General features: G+C 39.9%; 3 protein-coding genes across 8 annotated transcripts; all 3 read right to left on the bottom strand.

Annotated features, from left to right (window-relative positions):
• Positions 1–883: 883 nt before the first annotated feature.
• LOC117434216 (uncharacterized) lies at positions 884–8,064 on the bottom strand. 2 transcript variants are annotated; one of them, XM_034909672.2, is made up of 6 exons: positions 6,929–8,064; positions 6,566–6,596; positions 4,324–4,355; positions 3,816–3,945; positions 3,373–3,543; positions 884–2,616 (listed from the first exon to the last, which is right to left on the bottom strand). In XM_034909672.2, the coding sequence occupies exons 2-6, from the start codon at positions 6,572–6,574 to the stop codon at positions 1,933–1,935; spliced, it is 1,026 nt and encodes a 341-aa protein (XP_034765563.2). In that variant the 5' UTR covers positions 6,575–6,596; positions 6,929–8,064; the 3' UTR covers positions 884–1,932. The 2 variants fall into 2 exon arrangements, with proteins under 2 accessions (XP_034765563.2, XP_034765561.2); XM_034909670.2 differs by having other exon boundaries at positions 7,079–8,064.
• Positions 8,065–8,145: 81 nt separating this feature from the next.
• LOC117434218 (uncharacterized) lies at positions 8,146–14,931 on the bottom strand. The gene is made up of 7 exons (XM_059009090.1): positions 14,773–14,931; positions 13,237–13,293; positions 12,858–12,896; positions 11,054–11,109; positions 9,967–9,987; positions 9,261–9,640; positions 8,146–8,587 (listed from the first exon to the last, which is right to left on the bottom strand). Exons 1-7 carry the CDS (start codon positions 14,823–14,825, stop codon positions 8,459–8,461), a joined length of 735 nt encoding a protein of 244 aa, XP_058865073.1. The 5' UTR covers positions 14,826–14,931; the 3' UTR covers positions 8,146–8,458.
• On the bottom strand, positions 14,862–22,208 carry LOC131707031 (zinc finger protein 501-like). Of its 5 annotated transcripts, XR_009310930.1 has the most exons (4): positions 21,670–21,880; positions 20,461–20,971; positions 18,429–20,021; positions 14,862–14,998 (listed from the first exon to the last, which is right to left on the bottom strand). XR_009310930.1 is itself a non-coding variant. In XM_059009076.1 (3 exons), the coding sequence occupies exons 2-3, from the start codon at positions 20,939–20,941 to the stop codon at positions 19,228–19,230; spliced, it is 1,275 nt and encodes a 424-aa protein (XP_058865059.1). In that variant the 5' UTR covers positions 20,942–20,971; positions 21,890–22,208; the 3' UTR covers positions 16,158–19,227. The 5 variants fall into 5 exon arrangements, 4 of the variants coding, with proteins under 4 accessions (XP_058865059.1, XP_058865060.1, XP_058865057.1 ...); XM_059009076.1 differs by lacking the exons at positions 14,862–14,998; positions 21,670–21,880 and adding an exon at positions 21,890–22,208 and having other exon boundaries at positions 16,158–20,021; XM_059009077.1 differs by lacking the exons at positions 14,862–14,998; positions 21,670–21,880 and adding an exon at positions 21,890–22,208 and having other exon boundaries at positions 16,158–20,021; positions 20,461–20,968.
• Between the last annotated feature and the right edge of the window lie 344 nt (positions 22,209–22,552).

The raw sequence follows: 22,552 nt of genomic DNA, 5'->3' as shown, positions 1-22,552 counted from the left end.
AGGAAAAAAACTAGTGTTTTTCGCCCTTGCTGTTTTTTTGGAATACAATTATTCGGAGGAGAGAATAAGTTCACAAACGAGAGGAGGCCATTCGGCCCATCTTGCTCGTTTGGTTGTTAGTAGCTTATTGTTCCCAGAATCTTATCAAGCAACTTCTTGAAGGATCCCAGGGTGTCAGCTTCAACAACATTACTGAGGAGTTGGTTCCAGACTCCCACGATACTCCTAATGGAATGGGTAGTGAATCATATTAACAGCTGGCCCTTAAATAAGGCACTGTGGCTTTGTTAAAGAACATCATTCAAGCTGTGCAAATACAGTGCAGAGAGAAGGGCATTGGGAACATGTTTGAACCTCCAGGTAACCCAACCCTCCTCAGAACCCTGGTGCAGAGATCAACTCACTGACCTTTACCCCTGTCAACTCACTGACCTTTACCATGTCAACTCACTGACCTTTACCATGTCAACTCACTGACCTTTACCATTTCAACTCACTGACCTTTACCATTTCAACTCACTGACCTTTACCCCTGTCAACTCACTGACCTTAACCCCTGTCAACTCACTGACCTTAACCCCTGTCAACTCACTGACCTTTACCCCTGTCAACTCACTGACCTTTACCCTGTCCAGCTTTTTAATTTTTGAAACTCTCCAGAATCCTAAATTCAAACTATGCGAGAATGTTTATAGAGTTTAATGGTTTAAAAGCATTTAACAAGATTATTATTCAAATCTATATTGTTTGTATACTGCATAGTGTAGCAATCTAGGAGGATGGAAGTTTGGGGGAGGGCATTCCGATTGTGCTGATTGGCTGGCTTTGTTCGCACCTGTGCCTGTCTTATTGCTATTGGAATAATTTCACTTGAGTCATGAAAATCAGTTAAGCAAATCACATGGTTTATTTGTTTGATTACATATTTGATTATACTTGTTGCTTATTAGCAATACAGAAACACAACAATTATTACAACATATATTTCTAGACTAAATATAGTAGTCTACTAGTGATGAGCTTACAGGATAGGTGGCCATATCTACTTGAACCGGGAGCACTCTTTCAGGTCAGGACTGGAGACTTCTTATTCAACTTCAGTAACTTCAGCCCCTTTCACACTGGCACTCCGACCCGGGTCCCGAGCCTACCTGGGTCTCAACCCGGTGTCATGCGGGTCGGCTAAGCCATTTCACAAGCAGAGTCGACCGAGGCTCACAGAAGCAAGTCCACAATGTGCTTACGAAATGACCTGGAAATCCAGCTTCTCTGCGCTGACATTCCTGCAGAGGTCTGGCTCATGGTGTGTTTGAATATAAAGAAAGGCGGAAATGAAACCTTTATGGAGGCGTGGCTATTTGTCACGTCCTCTGCTTACAACCTCCCATCATGCACTTTGTCTCGCTCGACCCGGGTCAAAGCGTGTCGACCCTGAGGTGGGTCGCTGACGACCCAGGTCAGCCCGAGTTAACCCAGGGTGACCCGGGTACGTGGTTTCACAGGATGCTCCACATCACACACAGTAACCTCTCTCAAAAACCTGTATCTGCTTCCACCCTGCTTATGTGCATCAACGCCTGCACCCTGACATTGTCTCTTAAAATACTTCACAGTGAATTACACAACACTGTTATATCTTTTATGAATTTGACGGACAGAAAATAGAGACGGTACAAAAGTAGAAAAGATTCATATAAAAATAGCATAAATCAGCCATCAATAATATTCAGGTAATATTTTAGCTTCAGTGTAAATAATGATTACATAGAAATAACTGCATTTAATCAACTGTCTGTAGCTTGTGTTTCCTCTAGGAAATAATGATCTTAAATCATTAACCAAACAACATGAATATGCAAGCAGGATAACTGAGTAAATATGAGTCAGTATATATTAGAATACAAACAGCAGTGAATTCTAATTAATAACATGTTAAATCTGTGAGTGGGCGGGGGTTAAGTTGAAGAACTGAAACACTTGAAGCTCCTTAACCAGCGTCTTTGTGGCTTTGCTGTGAATTTGATGTGTTTCAAGGTCTAGGTGAACGATCCCCGTTTTATTATGAACTTCTACTTGTCCACGGAGTGTTACATCTGCCTTGAGGAGCTTGCTGAGAGATTCTGTTTCGGCGCAGTTGCCATACGGCCAGGGTTCTTTTTTATTGTTTCCTTTATAACGAGGCTTGAATGAGACCCCTTTGAATATAGTAATGCAGTTTGTGCATGGAGCTTTTTCCAGATAGCTGTCTGTTTTCAAGTCTCTTTGAAAAGCTTCGCTTATGACATCTTTTGGAAGCTTGATGTAAGCACCTTCATCTGCAAAGGCCACGGCATACGCCACTGCTGGGGTCCACGGTTCCAGACACGAGAGCGCGATCATGACCTTCCGCTCTTTCAACCCCTTGCAGGACAAGGAGCCTCCATAGAAGTTAGGGTTAGGGTTCAGACCTTTTAGCCCATTCCTTTCATAATGACACATGCAGATGACAGTGGCCTCCAAGGTGTAATAGTTTGAATGTGTCGCCTTTTTTGGTTTTGGCACACTCAGTTCTTTTAATAAAGCCGACAGATACTCCATTACGTCTTTTTGATTTTGATTGCCTTTAATCAGCACAACCTGCATTTTAAAAGGAAAAATCATTGGATTTGGTTGTAAAAAGCTTAAACAGATTTTTTTTTGATAGATTGTCTTTTTTTCTCGAGTGTTTGTAGAGAAGCAGAAATCGACACAGTATTCAAAGCAAATGGAAAACAAGTTGGTGTGCAGCTAAAGAGAGATTAAAACACAATCTTTGCAAATACTTTAGGAAAGAAGATCTTATGAGAAAGAAGGGCACCACAGACATGTGTCAGACAGAGGAAGAGATCTCCACTGTAACTGCTGGTGGATGTCTCAGAGGGCAGGACAATGTCAATTAACAAAGCAGTGGTTCAGGCAGGGAACTCTCTCTTAATCTAAATCAAATCTCATAAACATTTGCCGTTGAATAAACAACAAGTCCAATGATCAGTAGAAAGGGATTTGTCTCTTGCATCAATCTATTACGTACCTGCTGTGCGTCAGAGTTCGTCTCCTCCTCCGCAGCCTTCATCTGTCTTTTTGGCTTTGTCTAAGAGGGAGGGCATCTACCCTGCCCCCCTGCCCATAGCTTCCCTACGGTCAGTCTCTCCACTTATCAGCAAGCTCATTTATGGGCAGGGATACCTCGAAAGGTGAGGCCAAAGAATTTGGTGCAGATATAACGTAGTATTTGTCTAGTCCAAGCTTCAAGAAATATATTTCTATCTGACTGAACTTGAATTGCAGAACATAGCAAGTGGATGAGACAGAGGGCAGGACAATATCAGTGACAGTTTGCAAGATTATACTGACCGCGTCAAGTAGGATGGAAAAAGGTGTGCGGGTCGGCAGGTGGGTGACATATTTGTCAAACGCTTCTGGAAATTCTTTCTTAATTTCTTCCCCCACTTCGTCGGTAAAGAATTCCATAGGATCAATTTTCACGTCATTAATGTTGCCCAAAAAAAAGATGCTGTGTAGCACCTGGTGAAGAGACAAACAGAGACAGTTTACAGATAAAAAGCTTAAAAAAAACACACAGACAGAGCAATTCAATACCCATTTACAAAGGGTTAGAATGCAATGGAAAACTGCCAGGTTACACAAAGGCACTACATTCATGAGGCTTAGAGCTGCAGTCCAGTCTGAACTGTGAACAATTCATAATGAGAGAATCACCCAGCACATTCATTATATCAGTGTAAAACTGAATGGGATGCTACGGCTTTACAAAGACCGTATTTATACAGCCTCACCTCAGCCATGTGTCCAGGGATTAATGTTTTATGCTTGGTGTAAATTTTCAGAAACTTCAGGATGAACCTGTTCCCAGATTTCACCAGGCCTCCTTCAGCATCCTTTATTTTTTTTATTAAAAGTTCCGGTCTGAAAGATCAAGTAAAGTTATGTTCTAACCTCATTCCAAAAGCTTTTTTTTATTTTAAATGTATATAATGTATAGGATTCTATTACAACCACATCTTCAGAAATCGTCACTTCCTTTACAGTATATCATATTTGTCAAATGCTAGAATGCAGATAGTTGTTTTTTTTTGCTGATTACTTCCATTGATTAAAAAAGTTAACAGGAAATGGAATTTGTGTTTCTGCTTTACACACCACAGAGGCGCGCTGTTAGGATCCCATTTGATGGCACCACAAATCTGTATGACCACCTGTCCACCCAACCTGTCTGTCCATGTATAACTCCTTGTTATTTCCATGCTGTTTTTGTTAGTTATAAAATAATAAAAATGGATTTACCTTCTTGGATCAAGTGTCTTGGCTGGTGGGTTCTTTATGATTAATAGAAAAAATGATCAACATTTTAATTGTATATTGTGATTAAATAATACCAACATAATTATAGAACCAAACACATGCGCATCACTATGACCTCCACCCACTGTATGTGCTTGTACAAATATAAGTTTGACGTGCATTTGTGATAGCGGGCCTACAAAGGGTAAGAAAAAATCCCCCCCCCCATCCCCCACGACAGGATGTGTGTGTTATCATGAGCGTTGTGAGGCACAAGATGAAGTTGAGTCCTTCAACTGCCCAGGAAGTGGTGATATCTCCTGATAGCACACAGACCCTGGAGAGTATTATTGCTATTATAAAATGGGTCTATGAGTGTGCTGTTGTTGGTAAATACAGACGTCTTTAAACTTTTTAAAAAATAATGTTTATTTGTGTAACCTTCCACTGAGAGAAAAAGTAGTTCCACAGTAACTAAAATTGTTAACTTAACAACAAAACATTGGATTTTAAACCGTTTTGTAGGATTTCATTTTTGGGGCTTCGATAATGGGTTCTTGTTTAGGCTTTGTAGATATTGAACTGGATGTTGCCATTCATTGTTTCAACTTGTATGTCTGGGTTTTGTCCAGTAGATGGAGCTTATCTTGGAAAATGGGTTACTAGTTTTTAGAAATAAAGATATAACACATTTTTTATTTAAAAATATATAAATATATTTCTAAATAAATATATATATATATATATATATAAATATATTTCTAAATATGTTTCTACGCTAGGAAAAATAGTTCCAATAAATGTAATAGTTCCAATTAATTTAATAGATAAACTATAAATAATAAATTAAATTAATTCAAATAATTTAAATAAATGATCAGAATATTTTCAGTGTTTGTCTCATGAAGTTGACTGTACCAGGGAATGTACAGTTTTCTCAATTCAATGGCTGGTCACACAGCTGGACAGATTGTGCAGTAGGGGGCGCTGTTTGGTGAGGAGGGGAGTTTGTTTCTGCCTTGTGTTTATGAGTTGACGACGGTACTGCAGAGAGGATGTAACTCCAGGACTTCCTGTCTCTCTCAGCTGGTGCTCAAAAGCTTCTTGAACTACCTTATAAAACGGTTTGGGAGATACCTGCGTCCAGAGTACCGATGATTTAAGTTTAAGTCTGTTTGGGATACAGCAGGGTGATGCTGTGACTTGTCGTCTTGTTGTCGCGTGTAAGTTTTGAGGACAGAAACGAAGACGCAGTTTGCTGTTTTAAAGTGGGTATCTGAAATTAGGTGCATAGATCGTCCCATTGTGGGAGAATTTAAAACACGATTCAGACCAGCTCGCAAGCTTGTGTAGCTGCTATCTGAATACTGTGTGCCAGCTGATATGTTATCACTTCAGCAAAGAAAATCGTATTAAAACTGTGTTTCTCTCAGTGTTAGGTGCAGTTTTCCAGTCCATATTATTTTTGTTTGTGCTGACCAATCATTAAAAACAGACACAGCCCAGGCGGTTACTTTTTAGTATTCTGCTCCTCTTTATTGGCTTCAGTTGCATTATTTTCAGCAGTACTGACAGAGAGCTGTCTTGTAGTACTCACGGTTTCATTTTTTCCTGACCTTTTTTCTATAATTATTGCTGTCGGTTCCGTTACCGAACTGTTGTGGTCTAAATCCTCCCGGAATGTGCGGACACTGGAGTCACCAAACAAGTTAAAATTTACATGGAGGTAGTCTGACATTTTTTTATTGATGGGGAAAAATGGCGGCCAATTCCAAATATATATTTTTAAACCTCTCAGCGCAATAATATCTGTTTGTCAAAAGTCTTATTTGCTGGGACTTGTTTTTACCCATTGGTTGCACTGTAATAATTCAATAGCTTGGAATGCCTATCAGCCAATCAGGACGCAGATATCTCCCAACCCATTTTATAATTATTAAATAAACAGGAAAATAAAACTATTGGTTAATCAGATTGTTTCTGTCTTTACTTGTATTTGTATTGCAACTGTGGTACCATTCAAAACAGCAAATTTGTAAAGGGAACTTGAGCTGACATCTTCAGACAGAAGGGGTACAGTTTTAAGGGTGAACACTACTAATCTGAACTAAAAGCCTAGGCTAGGGAGACGCGCCTCACAGTCTGAGAACCCCTGGGAATAATATTAGCAGCTGGGGACGCATTTAAAGGTACATGCAATATGCGGGACTGATAATACTATACAGGTGCAATCAAATATACTTACATGTGCCATGGCCGCGGTTCTCAATTCTACACTGCAGACAAAAGAAAAAAAATTTAAACATTTTTTAAAAATACAGAGTGAAAAAAACACCCGAAAATATCCTAAAAGGCTGCAGATATATTATTTCAGTATGCTATGCTTTAATATACTAAAATGAGATTCAACTGCAGTTCGGAACCTGTTTACTAATGCAGCCACATTTCTACAAGTGACAGGTGTAGCGCTAAAGGGGTTCTTATTAAAAATGATGCAAGTAAACCCCATGGTATTTGTTTCCCTCTTGTATCTGAAACTGTAACACAGCATTAGAATTCATTTAAACGAGAAGCTCTTAAACACAATACTGGACATTACTGTACTTACAAAAACACTTCTTCCGCCCTGCTCAGAATAACATAAAATATGAAAACGAAACAGATGCACGGCACTTCCTGTAAAGAGGGTGGAAACCTTACTGTAAGACTAATGTTGTACACGATAAACAAACAAAAACAGCAGAAAAACAATGTTTACCTGCGCTTAAAGACACTTAAATGAACATCGTAGACGTGTCACAAATTGACACTAGACAACCGTCTGTGTTGTGAACTTCACTGTTTTTCTTTCGACCCCACCTCGTATACTAGTTGTGCAATACAATTGGCATTTTATAGCCACCAGGGGGCGCAAGAGAATAACATAATCACAGTACCGCTTATTTACTGTAAGTCTGCATGGACTAATTACAGAAAGTACGCAGAAAAGAGTTTGATCCCCAAATATCTGTAGAATACAACAGCATACTCTATATCTGCTGTTCTCAGAGGTCTAATAGATTACTATAACATTGTTGTTGCAATAATGTTATGCTTCTCATATAGTAACTCTATGGTGTGCTTCACATGTAACTGCTAGGATTTTCAAGATCAAATCTTACATAAGAAAGTGCAGAACGAGAAAGGGCCATTCGTTCACCTTGATGCTGGCGTGATCCGTTACCACTCTGAAGAGGATGAAGAAAACCCCATCAGATTGATATGGGGAATAAAACCTCTGGGAATCCATGGTTAGACGGATCTATGTGGTGTTCATGTGACAAACAAAAAGCCACACGGCCCATTGTGGTACCAGCGCTATGGTAGTGCAGTATAGGAAACTCCATTCAAAACAGCAGGGCTGTTCTCTAATCTAATACACTAATATGTGTAGCTCTGTCCATTTTTATTGATTTTACAGTATAAGATTTAACCTATTTGTGTTGTAATCTTTCTCTAAAGTCACTTTGTGCTTAATGAGTTTATCATCTTTACCATATTGTAAATTGCTGTGTTCAATGTACTGTATGTAAATAGATTCTGTAGCAGATTTTCAAAACAGCAAAAGGCTCTGTGTCCATTGAGAATCAGGACCCCACAGGATACTCCTCAATCACTAGAAATACTCATGAAGTGATAGATAAACAATGTTTCAGCTTCTGGCTTCTTCAGACAGCATGGCTAGGTTGACTGATGTTGTTTATAAATGCAGTCTATACTGTATAAAGAAGACAGGAGATCAATTGTTCATAAAATGTTCTTTTTTGATACAGAAAGCATCAGCAATACCAGTTTAGCATTTTATTTTTAGTAAAAAATATATTCTTAAATACAAAACGTTTTGAGTGCCATTGCAGTTGTGGGACAATTATCTTTTCAGGACCAAAGAGACAGACTGTATAGCTAAAAATCAGGATGTAATCCAGGAGAGTTTATGAGAGACATGAAAGCACTGTGGAATGTTACAGGAGCCTTCAAACATGCTCATTATTGATGAGCCTTCCTGCCAGCAGTTTAAACATTTCTATGCATGCTTGCAATCCATTGCACACATTGAGAGGAGCGCTGCGGTCTTTAGAAGACACACCTTTTATACATTCTATGCTTTTTTAATGCAGCCCAGAAGTTCCAGAAATTCAGCCTCGGAGCTTTTTATGAATTCCTTGGTCTCCTTTTTAATTTTCTTTACTTCTTCATGGTCCCTTAATTGCTTGTATTCATCTTCCGTCTTAAAAACAAAACACAGAACAAGCCTGTTAGAGACATTCATCCTCGCTATTCAAAACGTGTTATCAGTGGCATGATATCCACTGTACGCACACGCAGAAATGCAAGTTCATGCAGACTTCATATAACCCCAGATAATGATACTGTCAATAGTTTATGTAAATGATCAAGACCAAGTTTCATCATAGTTGAAAATTATAGACGTATGAAACTATGGTTTGAAATATATGCACAAACAGGCAAACACTAATTCCATTAACCCTAGATGGTGATACTCAATTACTTACAAGTGCTAATAATGTCCTGGTCTAGTTCTATCAGAATTGGAAAAGAGTTTTTCTAGAAATATGCCCAAATGTAATTGTAATTTTTAATATTTTTTTTTTATCTTGATGATTTGAAGATCACTTAAGAAATAACTACACCATGCTTTAAAGTCACGGTTGTTTATCATCAATACTGCATGAATGACTTGAAATCAGTTCTGTGCTCAACATGTTTCAAATGGGTCCCTAGACCAGTTCAGGAACCTCTGTATATACAACATGCCATCAGAATAATCTCAATTGACATTTTCTACACCCTCCTCGGACAGTGGGGAGAGGCACGGACATTGTGTTCACAGCACCCTGACCATTACAGCTTTGACTTTCTGACTAGTTTTATATTCTTACCATAGGAGCAAAACGTTCCCCATAGTTGTAGACTTTGGTTCCAGGAAACTCTATTCCCGTTTTGAAGAGGTCCTGCAAGCTGCCGGCCGCTTGATGCAACACCTCATTTTCATAAGCATAGATCTTGCCATCTCTGCCTGCCAGAATGATCAGCTGCAGCCCCACAGCCAGGCTTGGGAAGTTATCAATGGCACCGATAACTCTCATCTCTACTCTTTCAGGGAGGTAGAATTTTTCCCATGCTTCCAGCTCATCCTCCATTTCTGCATAGATTGTGTCATTTAGCCCCCCAATTCTCAATGTATACCCTTCTGGCTCGTTCAGAAGCACAGTGTGAGGTCTGTATCTGTTTACGAGTTGGGACACGTTGTCAAGGTATTCTTTTTTTAGAAAAAAAACAAACAAAAAAACAGAGAGTGTCAACCTTCAAGGATCAAGACCAAAAGATACGGTACAATACCAGTATCAAAGCTTTGTGTGACTAAACACAAAGAACTACGTGTGTCACATTATATCATTATTTTAAACTGATGGTTCTTTAGTATAGTATAAATGAACTAGAAAATAAGTCATGCAATTGTGATGTAGCAGTGTGAAGGAGCGAACCTCCGCCCCATGGTTTATGACAAACGGACACAATGCCCTTTTTCCTGTGCGCAACAATGTTGTTAAACTGCAAGATGAAATGTAAAGAAAAGGTACTTACTCTTGTCCTGGGTTTGGAAGTCTGAAAGAAAGAAAGAAAGATCAATTCATTAATTAAACCAGCGTTCGTTTAGAGCGGACGGTGCTTGGAGTGGAAGCTCATCCTTCATAAACACACAGCGCCTTTTCAAGCCGGTAAAGGAGTTCTTCTGAAGAACGTGAGTGCGTGAGTGAGTGAGTGAGCGAGCTGGCTTGGGGAGCACACGAGTGAGTGAGTGAGTGTGTGTGAGTGTGTGAATGAGCTGGCTTGGGGAGCATGTGCGGGTGCATGTGTTTGTGTGTGTGTGAATGAGCTGGCTTGGGGAGCGTGCATGGGGGAGGGAGATGAAAATGAATCATGTTGAAAATCTACCTAAAGTACTCAATTCAATATGTCAGGGGTGGCCAATCCTGGTCGTGGAGAGCCACAATCCTGCAGGTTTCCTGGGTCTCTTTAAATCCTCAATAGCCAAAGACCAGGAAACACGTTAGTGTTGACAGTTGGTTCAATGAAGTAAGTGAGAGCTCGGGTGGAATGAAAACCAGAAGACCCTGCGTCTCCAGGACCAGGATCGGGCAGCCCTGCAATACGTGCACACTGGTGTAGAGCTCAGAAGGATCATGCATTTGAAAAGCCTGTGTCTAAAGGGATATGGGGTTCTGTGTTAATGTAGAATGAAAACCAGAAGACCCTGCGTCTCCAGGACCAGGATCGGGCAGCCCTGCAATACGTGTACACTGGTGTAGCGCTCAGAAGGATCGTGCATTTGAAAAGCCTGTGTCTAAAGGGATATGGGGTTCTGTGTTAATGTAGAAATGGGTTATTCCAGGGGGAGGAGTAATATCTAAGAGTATAAAGAGGTGTGAGAGAGAATGAATGTTCGCAGTGCTGCCTGGCGCTGTCCGGAGTGTGGGTACTTAGAACTGTTACTGTGCTGTGCATAAATAAACTAAAAACAACATCTTCTTCAGAGTGACCTGGGTTACTCCTGACTGGGTTAGGCTCATAGTTTTGTACATCAGTAATATAAATCAATCACAATTAAAGATATTACAAAACATTTCAATTGGATTCATTGCACTCCATTAATCTGACCAAGTACACTTACCTTTACTAATGCTGCAGAAATCCTGGATCATGGATGTGGCACCGGCACCCTGGTGGCTGCAATTCCAAAAACAACTCAAATATCAGGATGTGCAGTTATGTGGAGATCTCATTCTTTATAGCAAACCAATTCTGCACTAAAATGTTATGAATCCTGCCAATTATGCAAGTCATTAGGATCAGACCATGTTTAAAACAGTGCTGCTCGGTACGGTACTGGCCTCTTTGTTTTTTAAAGCCCGGATTTAAATATTAAAACTGTACTATGAAAGTCTTTAGAAAGTCTTTATCAGTTCAGTAAGTTATAGGTTGATTAAAAGGGCTATTCACACTATAGCATCTATTCACTGTGTTTTCTAGGGTAAAAAAATCAAACCTATGGAATTGAATACTGCCTTTCATACTTATGTACTTGCTGTGAAAAAATATCAAAACAGGTTTGATTTTTGGATGAAAAACGCAGCGATGACCACCCTATCCTGCTAAATTTGGACATAATCTGAAGGCAATATGGATCAGGTGCAATTTGCATACCAAACATAGTGCTTTACCTGGAATTCGATTTCCTCAAATTATATTTTCCGATAATTTCTGTTTGTATTCTTTATCGAGATATTTCTTGTGCTGCTTATCATACACAGGATACTTCTGCACTGCTAGAATCACGTGTCCACCCATCTTGCCTGTGATATTTGGCCCGCAACTGGCATTATAGTCTGAATACAAAAATCACAGCGAAACATCCGGCATAAAAAACACAGTGAATAAACGGTGTCGTGCGATTAGCCCTTAAATCTGTTTAATAAAGCAAAAGCTTTGTCGATTACAGCATCTCCACCTTCTACACTTTGACTTTCCTGAAATCAGCCTTGCATCTACTGTATGATAACAGGGCGTTCTCTTCACCCAAGCAGACAGGTTCACTTATCGATGCCACTCCTCAGAGCAGCTCACCCTCAGAGCTGGTCTGAAGAAGATACGACTCTCTTCAAAAGAAATTCCAGCAAAGAGGCTTATTTCAGAGTCCTGATTTACCCCTCCTACATCATTAATAATGCTGGCAGGAGTTCAAATCCGAAGCTACATGAAAATGCATGACCACTTGCAGTCTCAGTTCCTTGGCTCCAGGAGACTTCTTCATACAGTGTAAGACTGGACAGGTCAAACTGCCAGGAGTTTGTCCCTCAATGCACACAGTACGAGTCTCCAAGGCTTGAGAAATGAAAGTGGGGCATGGCTTTCATCCAGCTCAGGGCTGGATGAGGTCTTGAGAAATGAAAGCGGGGCATGGCTTTCATCCAGCTCAGGGTTTGATGAGGTCTTGAGAAATGAAAGTGGGACATGGCTTTCATCCAGCTCAGGGTTTGATGAGGTCTTTAGTTATCAAGGTATCCAAGCTGGAAGCTCCGGTCTTAATTATAAAAACATCATTTTAATTGGGTGTTTCATTTGCTTCCCAAGTTTTTTTTTTTTTCTCTTTCAGAACAGACTTTTTGGGATGGGTCACTGCCAGTACAATCAACGACTGCATCACTTAAACAGCTACAATAATCTTTTACCGATTCAAAAGACAACAAGACGAGATGTGAGCAAAGTGGATTTATCCAGTCCTGTTTCCAAACAAAGCTTTTTATATTATTCTAGAGCAGCACAGACCCATTCAGTTGCCAATCCCAAAGATAATTCACTTCCATGAGAACAATGAACGGGGCTTTCCTGTGTTAACTCTACCGCAATACTGTGTTTCAAACAAGCAAGGATGCATCAGAATGAAGAGTCACTGAAGAGAGTAAACCGGACCTTACCTCGAAGAGCTTGACTCACGAGCCAAACTTAAATTTAGCCTAAAAAAAATTAGAAATATGTATAAATGAATGAACAGACACAAAACTGTATTATTATTATTATTATTATTATTATTATTATTATTATTATTATTATTATTATTAATAATAATAATTTCTTAGCAGACGCCCTTATCCAGGGCGACTTACAGTCGTAAACAAAAATACATTTCAAGAATCACAGTACAAGTAATAATACAATTAAGAGCAAGATAAAATACAATGACTTTCATTCTAGCAAACATTTAACATCTGAAGTCACCGATACAGGAAGTAATCAAGAAGTAATCTTGGTTTATTACAGTACAGGGTTAACCAAACGAACAAACAAAAAACTTACAATGTGGCTTCCATCACTTGAGTCATTTTTGACACTTGGATGATCTTGATCGCACAACTAAGAGAATGAAAAGAAACAATCACGTGTTGACGCTGAATAATCTTTAAGGGATCGCAGACGTGCAGGAAACGCGAGACATTCAGGAATGTTCTGCTGCCTCCCTTCCTGATCTGGCTTGAGAAGCTGCGGGCCAGTCTCACCCCCTGTGTCTAGTTATTGACAGCAGCCAATCAGAAACAAACCTTCACCGCTGGACAGGGCATGAGATATCAAGCAGCATCATAGGCATGTTTAAAACAAGCTCACCTGTCTACATTTAACAAAAAAAAAATAATAATAATTACATGTGTTGCTTTCAAACATTATATATGCACCCAGTGCTGTTTAATTCATTCTAAAGCAGGCGCCACATTCCCGATTGGTTAACGCAATCCCCTGGCTTGGGGGAGCGTATTGGGTAGGTCTGGTTGCTGATGAAAAGTGTCTATAAACGATCGACACAAAATAACTGCTTAGTACAGCACCAATTACACATTTATAATGTAGCGAGTCGCAAAATATTTAAAAACACAATCAAATATTAATATAACAGCAAGATCAGTTAATATAAATTCAGAATAAACTGCTTTATTAAAACTAAGAAAGTGAATCATGTAGGACTAAATGTTACAGTGCGCAGGATTGGTTTTAAATAATTTAATCCATCGCTAACTGCGTGAAAAATTAAACTAGAATATAAATCAAATGCGCCTGATAAATAGGAATCTGGTGAATTACTGTACTGCTGTTAAATACAAATGTTTATTTATAAACACGTCAACGCCACATTTTGTACTGCGTTTCACAAATCAGAATGGCGGCGTATTTTTTTTTATTTTTTTCTAATTGCTGTTGTTATGAAGTGTATTCAGTAAATTATCTGGCTTCGTTACACTTCAGCCAACTCTGTAAAAAGCCCAGATTTAATAGAATTCCCGTCCTTAAGATTTATTGGGTCAATAAACGCACTAAAATTGGAAGACTATAAAAGTATTAAGACATTTATTTAAGACATATTGGGCCGAATGACCCTCACCTTTCCTCTCTGCTCCAATCGGGGGTCTAACGAAATTGCAGATTACAAAGCAAGCAAGAGGCTAGTGAATAAAGTCGAGAGGAAAGTGGAGGGAGGGGGGTCGCCGTGTTTGTTATTGTTTGGGTGCGCATCTACTGCGCAGAGCCGTCAAGCTTCCGGCATTCAGTAATGATAAAAACACATCGTTTCTATATATTACAGATATCTGTATGGATTCTTTATAATCCGCACACTCTCTGTTGCTTTTAATTGACCTAATAAATCGTATGGATGAGAAGTGTGTCAGAATTTCGTCTTTTTAAAGCTTCAACTCAAGTGTCACGTAATTAATTCTCTAACAGGTATATTATTATCCGCACCCACATACATTTCTAAACGCTACCTGTCCACACAATATAGACTCTATCACTTAAGTGGTAGACTGATAGTAAATACTTTATATTGTAATGTTATTCTCTCACCTCTTAAAAATGGCTCCCCTCTTCCGTGCTGAAACTCCGCTGCGTGACCTCATCCAGAAACAACGTCACCAGGTCACGCATCCACGGGCTTCGGCGGCTGCGCAGCTTTAGCTGACAAAGAGGTGTGCAGGCAACCAGATACGAGCCTCACTCCGTGTGATACTGCCACCTAGGCAGGGGGTGTGAATCGCCTTCGAGGCGTGTCACTTTTCCTTTGAATTACATACTAGATACGGCAATGTAATACAGACACATACATGTTTAAATTCTGAAACAGTTCAACAATACAACACTAAGCATTATAACTTCATTATATATATATATATATATATATATATATATATATATATATATATATATATATATATATATATATATATAATTTGTAAATGCGTTTAGCGGTTCTGCTGTATATAGTCTTACTGTAACGGGGTCGACATGACCCGTTATTTCACATTTTTATTTCGCACTATCTATTTATTTATTTATTTATTTATTTATTTATTTGTTTGTTTGTTTGTTTGTATATTTAGTGGGGCTTCGAAGCGAGAGTCCCCACTTTAAATCTTCAACATACTTCTTATTATTATTCTTTGGCGCGCTACTCCTCTTACACCGTTTAAGCTAGAAACGCCGTTCAAACTTTAAAACGTGTAGACCGGTCTGGAATAGCGTGCTTGTATACAACTTTTTGATATCTTTTATACTTTTTAAACTATTAAGCTTTTTGTCCTTTTTTTGTCCATCTTCATTCACTTTAATGGGACTTTTTTCAACATTCTAAAGCTCCCCATTGTTTAAAAACTCCCAGACTTCCAACTTTCTATTTACTGTAAACGATGTAACTTTTGACACAAATCAGCTACTTTGACCACTTTCCCAACAAGCTAGACACAAAGTTAGAGGATGACATCTTCCTCTACTTCTCTGCTATTCAAATCTGAAATCAAAACAGAAATAACTTTTACCAATCAAGAGGTATAGCTGTTTTAGTAACCGCATCAACTACGTTTTCTGTGAACTTTTAGAAATAACTGCCGTTTTGACCACTTTCCCAACAAGTTAGACAAATACTTAGAAGAAATGAAATCTTCCTCTACTTCTCAGCTATTCAAATATGAAATCAAAACAGGAATGGCGTCTACCAATCAAGAGGTCCAGCTGTTTTAGTAACCGCATCAGCTTCTTTCAGGAGGCTGCTTCCCGCTGTTGAATTAACTGTCATAGAACTTTGAGAAATTTCAAATTCTAGCACATTCTAAGCATGAGACTATTGACCACTTTACCAATAAAGCAAGCCCCGCAACTTTATTATTATTATTATTTATTTCTTAGCAGACGCCCTTATCCAGGGCGACTTACAAACGTAAGCAAAAACATTTCAAGCGTTACAATACAAGTAATACAATAAGAGCAACTGTACTGGTAAAGTTACCATCTAGTTTGATTTGCGCGCGTTTTCTTTGATCGGGCACTTTGATTGATTTTGTAGCACTTTATTGTTCCTTCACCACTCAGCTAATTAATTAATTACCCGGCAGTTGAAACTAATACGCACCTGACTATAAATACCCCTTGATGTTAGTTTTCCAGGATGGCCTTCCACCGTCCGTCTTTGTTTGTGCGTGTAGGAGAGGGGACCTGAGACGAAACGAAACTGAAATAAATGGTAAACCATTTGTTGTTGCTGCTGTGATGATGATGATGTCGTTGGGAATAATGTTTATCGATGTCCCCTCCTCTGCACTCACTGGTGTTTTGTGTTTTGTTTTTAAACCGGTTGTTTTTATGCTTCGGATCTTTATTGTGATTTTAAACAAAACCCTTGTTTGGTGTGTTTTGTTTTTTCGTACAAAGCACCTACGTGCTATGATAACGATCTGCTGCTAATTCTTAATTCTGTGCAATAAAACATCATTTTAATTGACAACAACTGTGTCTTGGTTGCTCTCTTCCCTGATTTGCCCTCTGAAAAAAAAAAGACCTTTAATTCTGAGGGTCCAATTCCCTCGATGGCGTAGTCAGGCCCACCTTGCAGGTGTTACAATGTCACCTAACTTAGTGTATAGTTATGCTTTGTAACTGTAATCCCAGGTGGGGGACACTGCTGCTGTACCCTTGAGCAAGGTACTTTACCTAGATTGCTCTAGTAAAAACCCAACTGTATAAATGGGTAATTATATGTAAACATAATGTGCAAAAAAAATAATGTAATTGTATGTAAAAATAATGTGATATCTTGTAACAATTGTAAGTCGCCCTGGATAAGGTCGTCTGCTAAGAAATAATAATAACACACACCAGGTTTAATTGTACAGTGGAGTCTCATTAGAACTCAGGTTACACAATTTGACTTTCTGTACCTAAGATCCGTACACAAGCTTGCAACACTGCTATTACTCAGGGCAGTTTACAAGAGCAGCACAAATACAAGCATGGACAATGCACATTGCAAAGCTACACGTCACGCAGTATTCAGTCATTACTGTCATAATACAGCCATGGGACTAGGGATGTCAAGAAATGAAAATTCTCAGATGATTATTGTGTGGGGTATTATTATGATAATTGAGATACAACACTTTACAAAGAACTACAAAAAATATATATATTTAAAATGTTAACTATTTATTAAGCCAAAATGTGTTTTACAACATTATAAACCAAACTGAAAAAAAACACGGTGTTTAATTATACCACAGATATTTACAAAACCCTCAATATTTTAAAATACACAACTCGGAAAAGTTTCTAAACATTTACGAAACATGGGTATTAATTACTGTAGTTCAGCTAAAGTGGCATTTTAATCAAGATTAGTCCTTATAAAAGAGGGGGGTTGTAAAGAGGGGGGGGGGGAGTTGTTTTGGTTTTTACCTGATTAGTTCAGAGGTTTCTCATAATTGTTAGTCTGATTTAAAGATGTTAAATGTCTTATTCCCAAATCCAATAGCTACACTATTACTGGGTTAAACGCATTTCTCAATGGAGCTGGTCATGTCAGCCTGCACTAAGGACTCCAGTACCAGTAGATGTGAAAATGAATAAACAGAAAACATGTGAATACAGACTAGCTGTGGTGAGCCTCTCCTTACAGCTTTATAAAATGTGTCTTGTTCATAACTTTAAAATAAATAAATAAATGGGTGAAATAACTGCGTGAAAACCACATATTTTAGGACCACAATAACAACGACTCATGACAACTGCTGGTCTACATCAACAATGTTAATTCAGTTCACGTTTGAAAACGTTAATATTTAGTTGGAAATAAATATTTAAAAGTAGCGAGTGTGGCGTGCCTTTAAATATATTGACTTTCCTGTTGGAGTAGACGCCACACTCGCTGTATCCTTGCGTCTGTATTAAACAGGGTTCAAATGTTTGTCCTTAGGCTATGTAACTAAAATGTTTAATCATAAAACAGGAATACTGAAATGCATTATTATTATTATTATTATTATTATACACGGAATTGGTTTTACTAACACTGTTTTTAATGAACACGGAGTTCCTCCCCGATGTTGATTCTTTATAAAGCGCTTGATGGATCTAAACGTGTGAACATATCCGTCGTGTTTCCTGCTCTTTGAAACAGCAGCAGCTCGGCCTCATTTACAAATCGGCCCTACCTCTTCAACAAGCTCACCACATACCTGCTTGTATCCGTTCAGGAGGACAGGGTTTGTTTCTGTAGGTCTCACTGTCCGTCACGTTTGCTGTGTGCTGCTCTTGCGGATTTTTCCAGCTGTATAAAACCCAGTGAAAAGGTTCATTATCGCCATCTACTGGATGTTCCTATTACAGTTTTTTATCATTCTGTCCAAATTTCTTAAAGCGGGGAAAATAATAAACATAAATAAATTACTGCTCTAATTAAAACTATTGACGACAGAATAATCATAATTTAAATCGCGATTATCTTTTTATCGTCATATTGCAACACCCCTACATGGGACACTATCATTTTTCATTTTAGAATCGTGATGAATTTACAAGACAAACCCTCCAGGCGGTTGTCCAGTAAGGACGGTGCAGTCTTGTCTCTGGGATGCTACATACCGGGGTCGGGATACTCGTTCCCATCAATTTATTTATTTTCAAGTCTATGCAGTTTAAATGCTAAACCCTGAAACTCATTCCCCACACTGAGTTATCAATTTCTCCTGACTCGTCCATCAGATGAGGTGCAGAATAGTTTCCTTTCTGCATATTCCCGCTCCCAGGCACTGACTGCATTGACAGCCTGAGTTAAACTGACAGCAGAGAAGCCTCTTGTGACGTGTCCGCGTCTCCGCCCGCATTCTGACACAATCAGAGTGCAAGAGAGCTGAACAGCATTTGTACCATTTAAAATGCATGCTCTTAAGAGTGATACACAAAACAGTAATTACACAGGGATTCATAATACAAGGTTTTTTCCTCATGAGTGAAAAGTCCCATTGAACATAATCTTTAAGGTTTCTCTCCTCTGTGAATTTGCTGGTGTTTCTGAAGGTCTTGTTTAAGACGGAAACTCTTCCCACAGTCATAGCAGCGATATGGTTTCCCTCCTGTGTGAGTTCGCTGGTGTGAAACAAGGTGTCCTGACCGACTGAAACTCTTCCCACAGTCAGAGCAGTAATATGGTTTCTCTCCTGTGTGAATTCTCTGGTGTTTTGTCAGGTATCCTGAGTTATTGAAACTCTTCCCACAGTCAGAGCAGCGATACGGTTTCTCTCCTGTGTGAGTTCGCTGGTGTGAAACAAGGTGGATACACTGACTGAAACTCTTCCCACAGTCAGAGCAGCGATACGGTTTCTCTCCTGTATGAGTTCGCTGATGTTTTTTAAGGTTGTTTGACAGACTGAAACTCTTCCCACAGTCAGAGCAGTGATACGGTTTCTCACCTGTGTGAATACGCTGGTGTGAAACAAGGCTGTCTGACCGACTGAAACTCGTCCCACAGTCAGAGCAGCAATATGGTTTCTCTCCTGTGTGAGTTCGCTGGTGTTGCTTGAGGTTGTTTGACAGACTGAAACTCTTTCCACAGTCAGAGCAGTGGTACGGTTTCTCTCTTGTGTGAACTCGCTGGTGTTTTTGAAGGTCTTGTTTAAGACGGAAACTCTTCCCACAGGCAGAGCAGCGATACCGTTTCTTTCCTGTGTGAGTTCGCTGATGTGCTTTAAAATTCCCAAACTGGGTGAAACCTTTCCCAGAGTCAGGATCTTCTCCACCGCCCGCCCTCGCTTTAGCTGCTGTACTGGAACCTGGAAAATATGAACAGGAAAGAAAGTAAGAGGGACTGCTTGTAGGCTTCGGGCATGTGGCTGGGTGGTGGAGTGGATTAAAGCATGTGAATTTCAGCTGTGAGGCTTGCACTGGGTTACACCAGCTAAAAAACACAAAGTTAAACTTAAATAGTAAGTAGCAGGGTTTCAAAAAAAATATCCAGTTACAAGTCCCCATGTGTTGCTACAACTGTTTAAATAACATACCTGTCATTATTTTGGCAACCGCCAGAGCAATGGCAACATTATATCTATATCTGTTCACCAGTTGCGAGTCCTATCTTGAACTGGTCAGAGTGGTACAGGAAAAACAAATAGCTAGTAACGTAACCTACATGCTCCCTCCCTCCCTCTCAACCACACTGTGGATATCACGCAATCTAGAATGACAATGTCACAGCTACCGGGAGTCACTCACCTGCTAGACTGCATTCTGAATGGGAGCGCCCGTCTTCCTTTCCACCTCCTTGCATGCTGTTGGGAGAGCCTTCCTCTCCAGCGCCTTGCTCTCTCACGCAGATTCTCTCCAGCACCACGCTACACTCCTGTAGGCGTACAGGCTCCAGCTCAGGGATATTTGGGTTGAAGTCCTCGGATTCTTCCTTCCCTGGTTCCATGTGGTCAAACTCTACTTCAGGGGGCTCCTGTTTAATACAGTCAGTTTCCAGCACCTCTTCTTGTTTCACAGGAAGGGGTTCTTCTGTCTGGGGGATCTCCAATTCATTGTGCTCAGCTTTAATCTCAGAGACCTCTGGCTGGCTGCTGTCACATTGCATCTCACAGAGCTCCTGTTTAATGGGGAGGGAAGCCAGCCCAGAGAACTCCACTCTAATGGGGACCAGTTCAAGTTCAGGGAACTCCTCTTTAATCTGGACAGATTCCATCTCCACACTGTCCATGGCAGCACACGGGATTCTGTTTAGTAGCTGCTGAAAAACAAATGCATTTATTTCTATACAGTTCTACTAATGCCATTCAAGGGCCAACACAATCTGGCCTTAACAGCAGGGGTGGCTTTACTATTGAAGGGACACAGAACGTTTTGTAATAACCTCATAATACTGGAGGACTTTTACCTGCCTAACCTATAGAGTCCAGTTTGAAGAATGATGGATGAAACATAACTGCAGCCCTGTCAGTTATCATCACAGATACACACTAACTGGTGGTCTGCATAGCATGGCTTTATAATGCTGTATAAAACACTGGCGTCTGCACTGCCTTCAGTTGGAACCATCTTTATAGGGCTTCTGGTTTTCCATTCTTGGGAATAGCAAATTATGTTTTTTTCAAACATTGCCAATTCTGCTGTGAATTAACATTGCAATGCACAACATTCACAAGCACACTGGAGTCAGGACGCGATCACGCTCCCCCACCACACACGTGCGCAGGCACTCAGAACAGCGACACAAGCGATACAGCACATACCCGTAGTACAGATCGTACAATATACTGTTTATATTACCTATATATGGTCACTTTATCGTAGTTTGTGTCACATGCCTGTGCTAGTACACAATGCCTATACCATGCGGCATGCAAATTAATTTGTTTATAAAAAAAGAAATCTATCGTGCTGAAAAGCCTATGGTGTGACTGTAAGTATAGCGATAGCATCACATACCTGTGCTGGTACAGAGAGCATTGACCGAGCTGAAAACACCGCGGCTCACAGTAATACAGCAGCAGGCAGAGGCTGTTTGTCACACAGGTCTGAGTTCAAAGGAAATTGAATCGGTCTTGTTGATGCCGCCATGCCGTGTTCATTTTACAAACAAACTCTGGGTCTGCCGCACCCGCGCGCCGCAAACAACTACACTCAAATAACGACAAATGCAACTTACTGTTTTTATGGTCGACGCCTTGTCAGCCGGTACATTTAAGCAGTGTATTTCTTGTTTGTATGCTTCTGGCGTTTGTTGTTGATTTTGTTCTCTTTGAAAGACGACGTATCCTTAACTGTACGTCACGGAAGCGCTTCTAACTCGGTCACATGACAAGTTTGCATTCCGCAGCAAAGCAGCATGGAATCGGTCTCCTTGCTTTAAATCTGGGCGCTGTAATGATCCCTTATATATTAATATTAGCTGTGCACCTTTAAGGTTTGGAGCTCTTGAGAGACTGACGTCAAACTCCACCTCCCAGCGGAGTAGATGTGTGTGTGTGTGTGTGTGTGTGTGTTGAGAAGTATGGAAAATCTCTGCTGTTAATGTTTGTTTATTTAGCAGACGCCTTTATCCAAGGCGACTTACAGAGACTAGGGTGTGTGAACTATGCATCAGCTGCAGAGTCACTTACAACTACATCTCACCCGAAAGACGAAGCACAAGGAGGTTAAGTGACTTGCTCAGGGTCACACAATGAGGCAGTGGCTGAGGTGGGATTTGAACCGGGGACCTCCTGGTTACAAGCCCTTTTCTTTAACCACTGGACCACACAGCTTCCTCCACACTCCTCCACTCTGTACCAACTTCAAAAGCAAGTGTGAACATAGACACGTGTGCTGT

This window comes from Acipenser ruthenus, chromosome 38, assembly GCF_902713425.1.
Source record: "Acipenser ruthenus chromosome 38, fAciRut3.2 maternal haplotype, whole genome shotgun sequence".
Taxonomy (NCBI): Eukaryota; Metazoa; Chordata; class Actinopteri; order Acipenseriformes; family Acipenseridae; genus Acipenser; species Acipenser ruthenus.
Note: the sequence above shows the minus strand (reverse complement) of the source record. Positions and strands in the feature narration are given on the sequence as shown.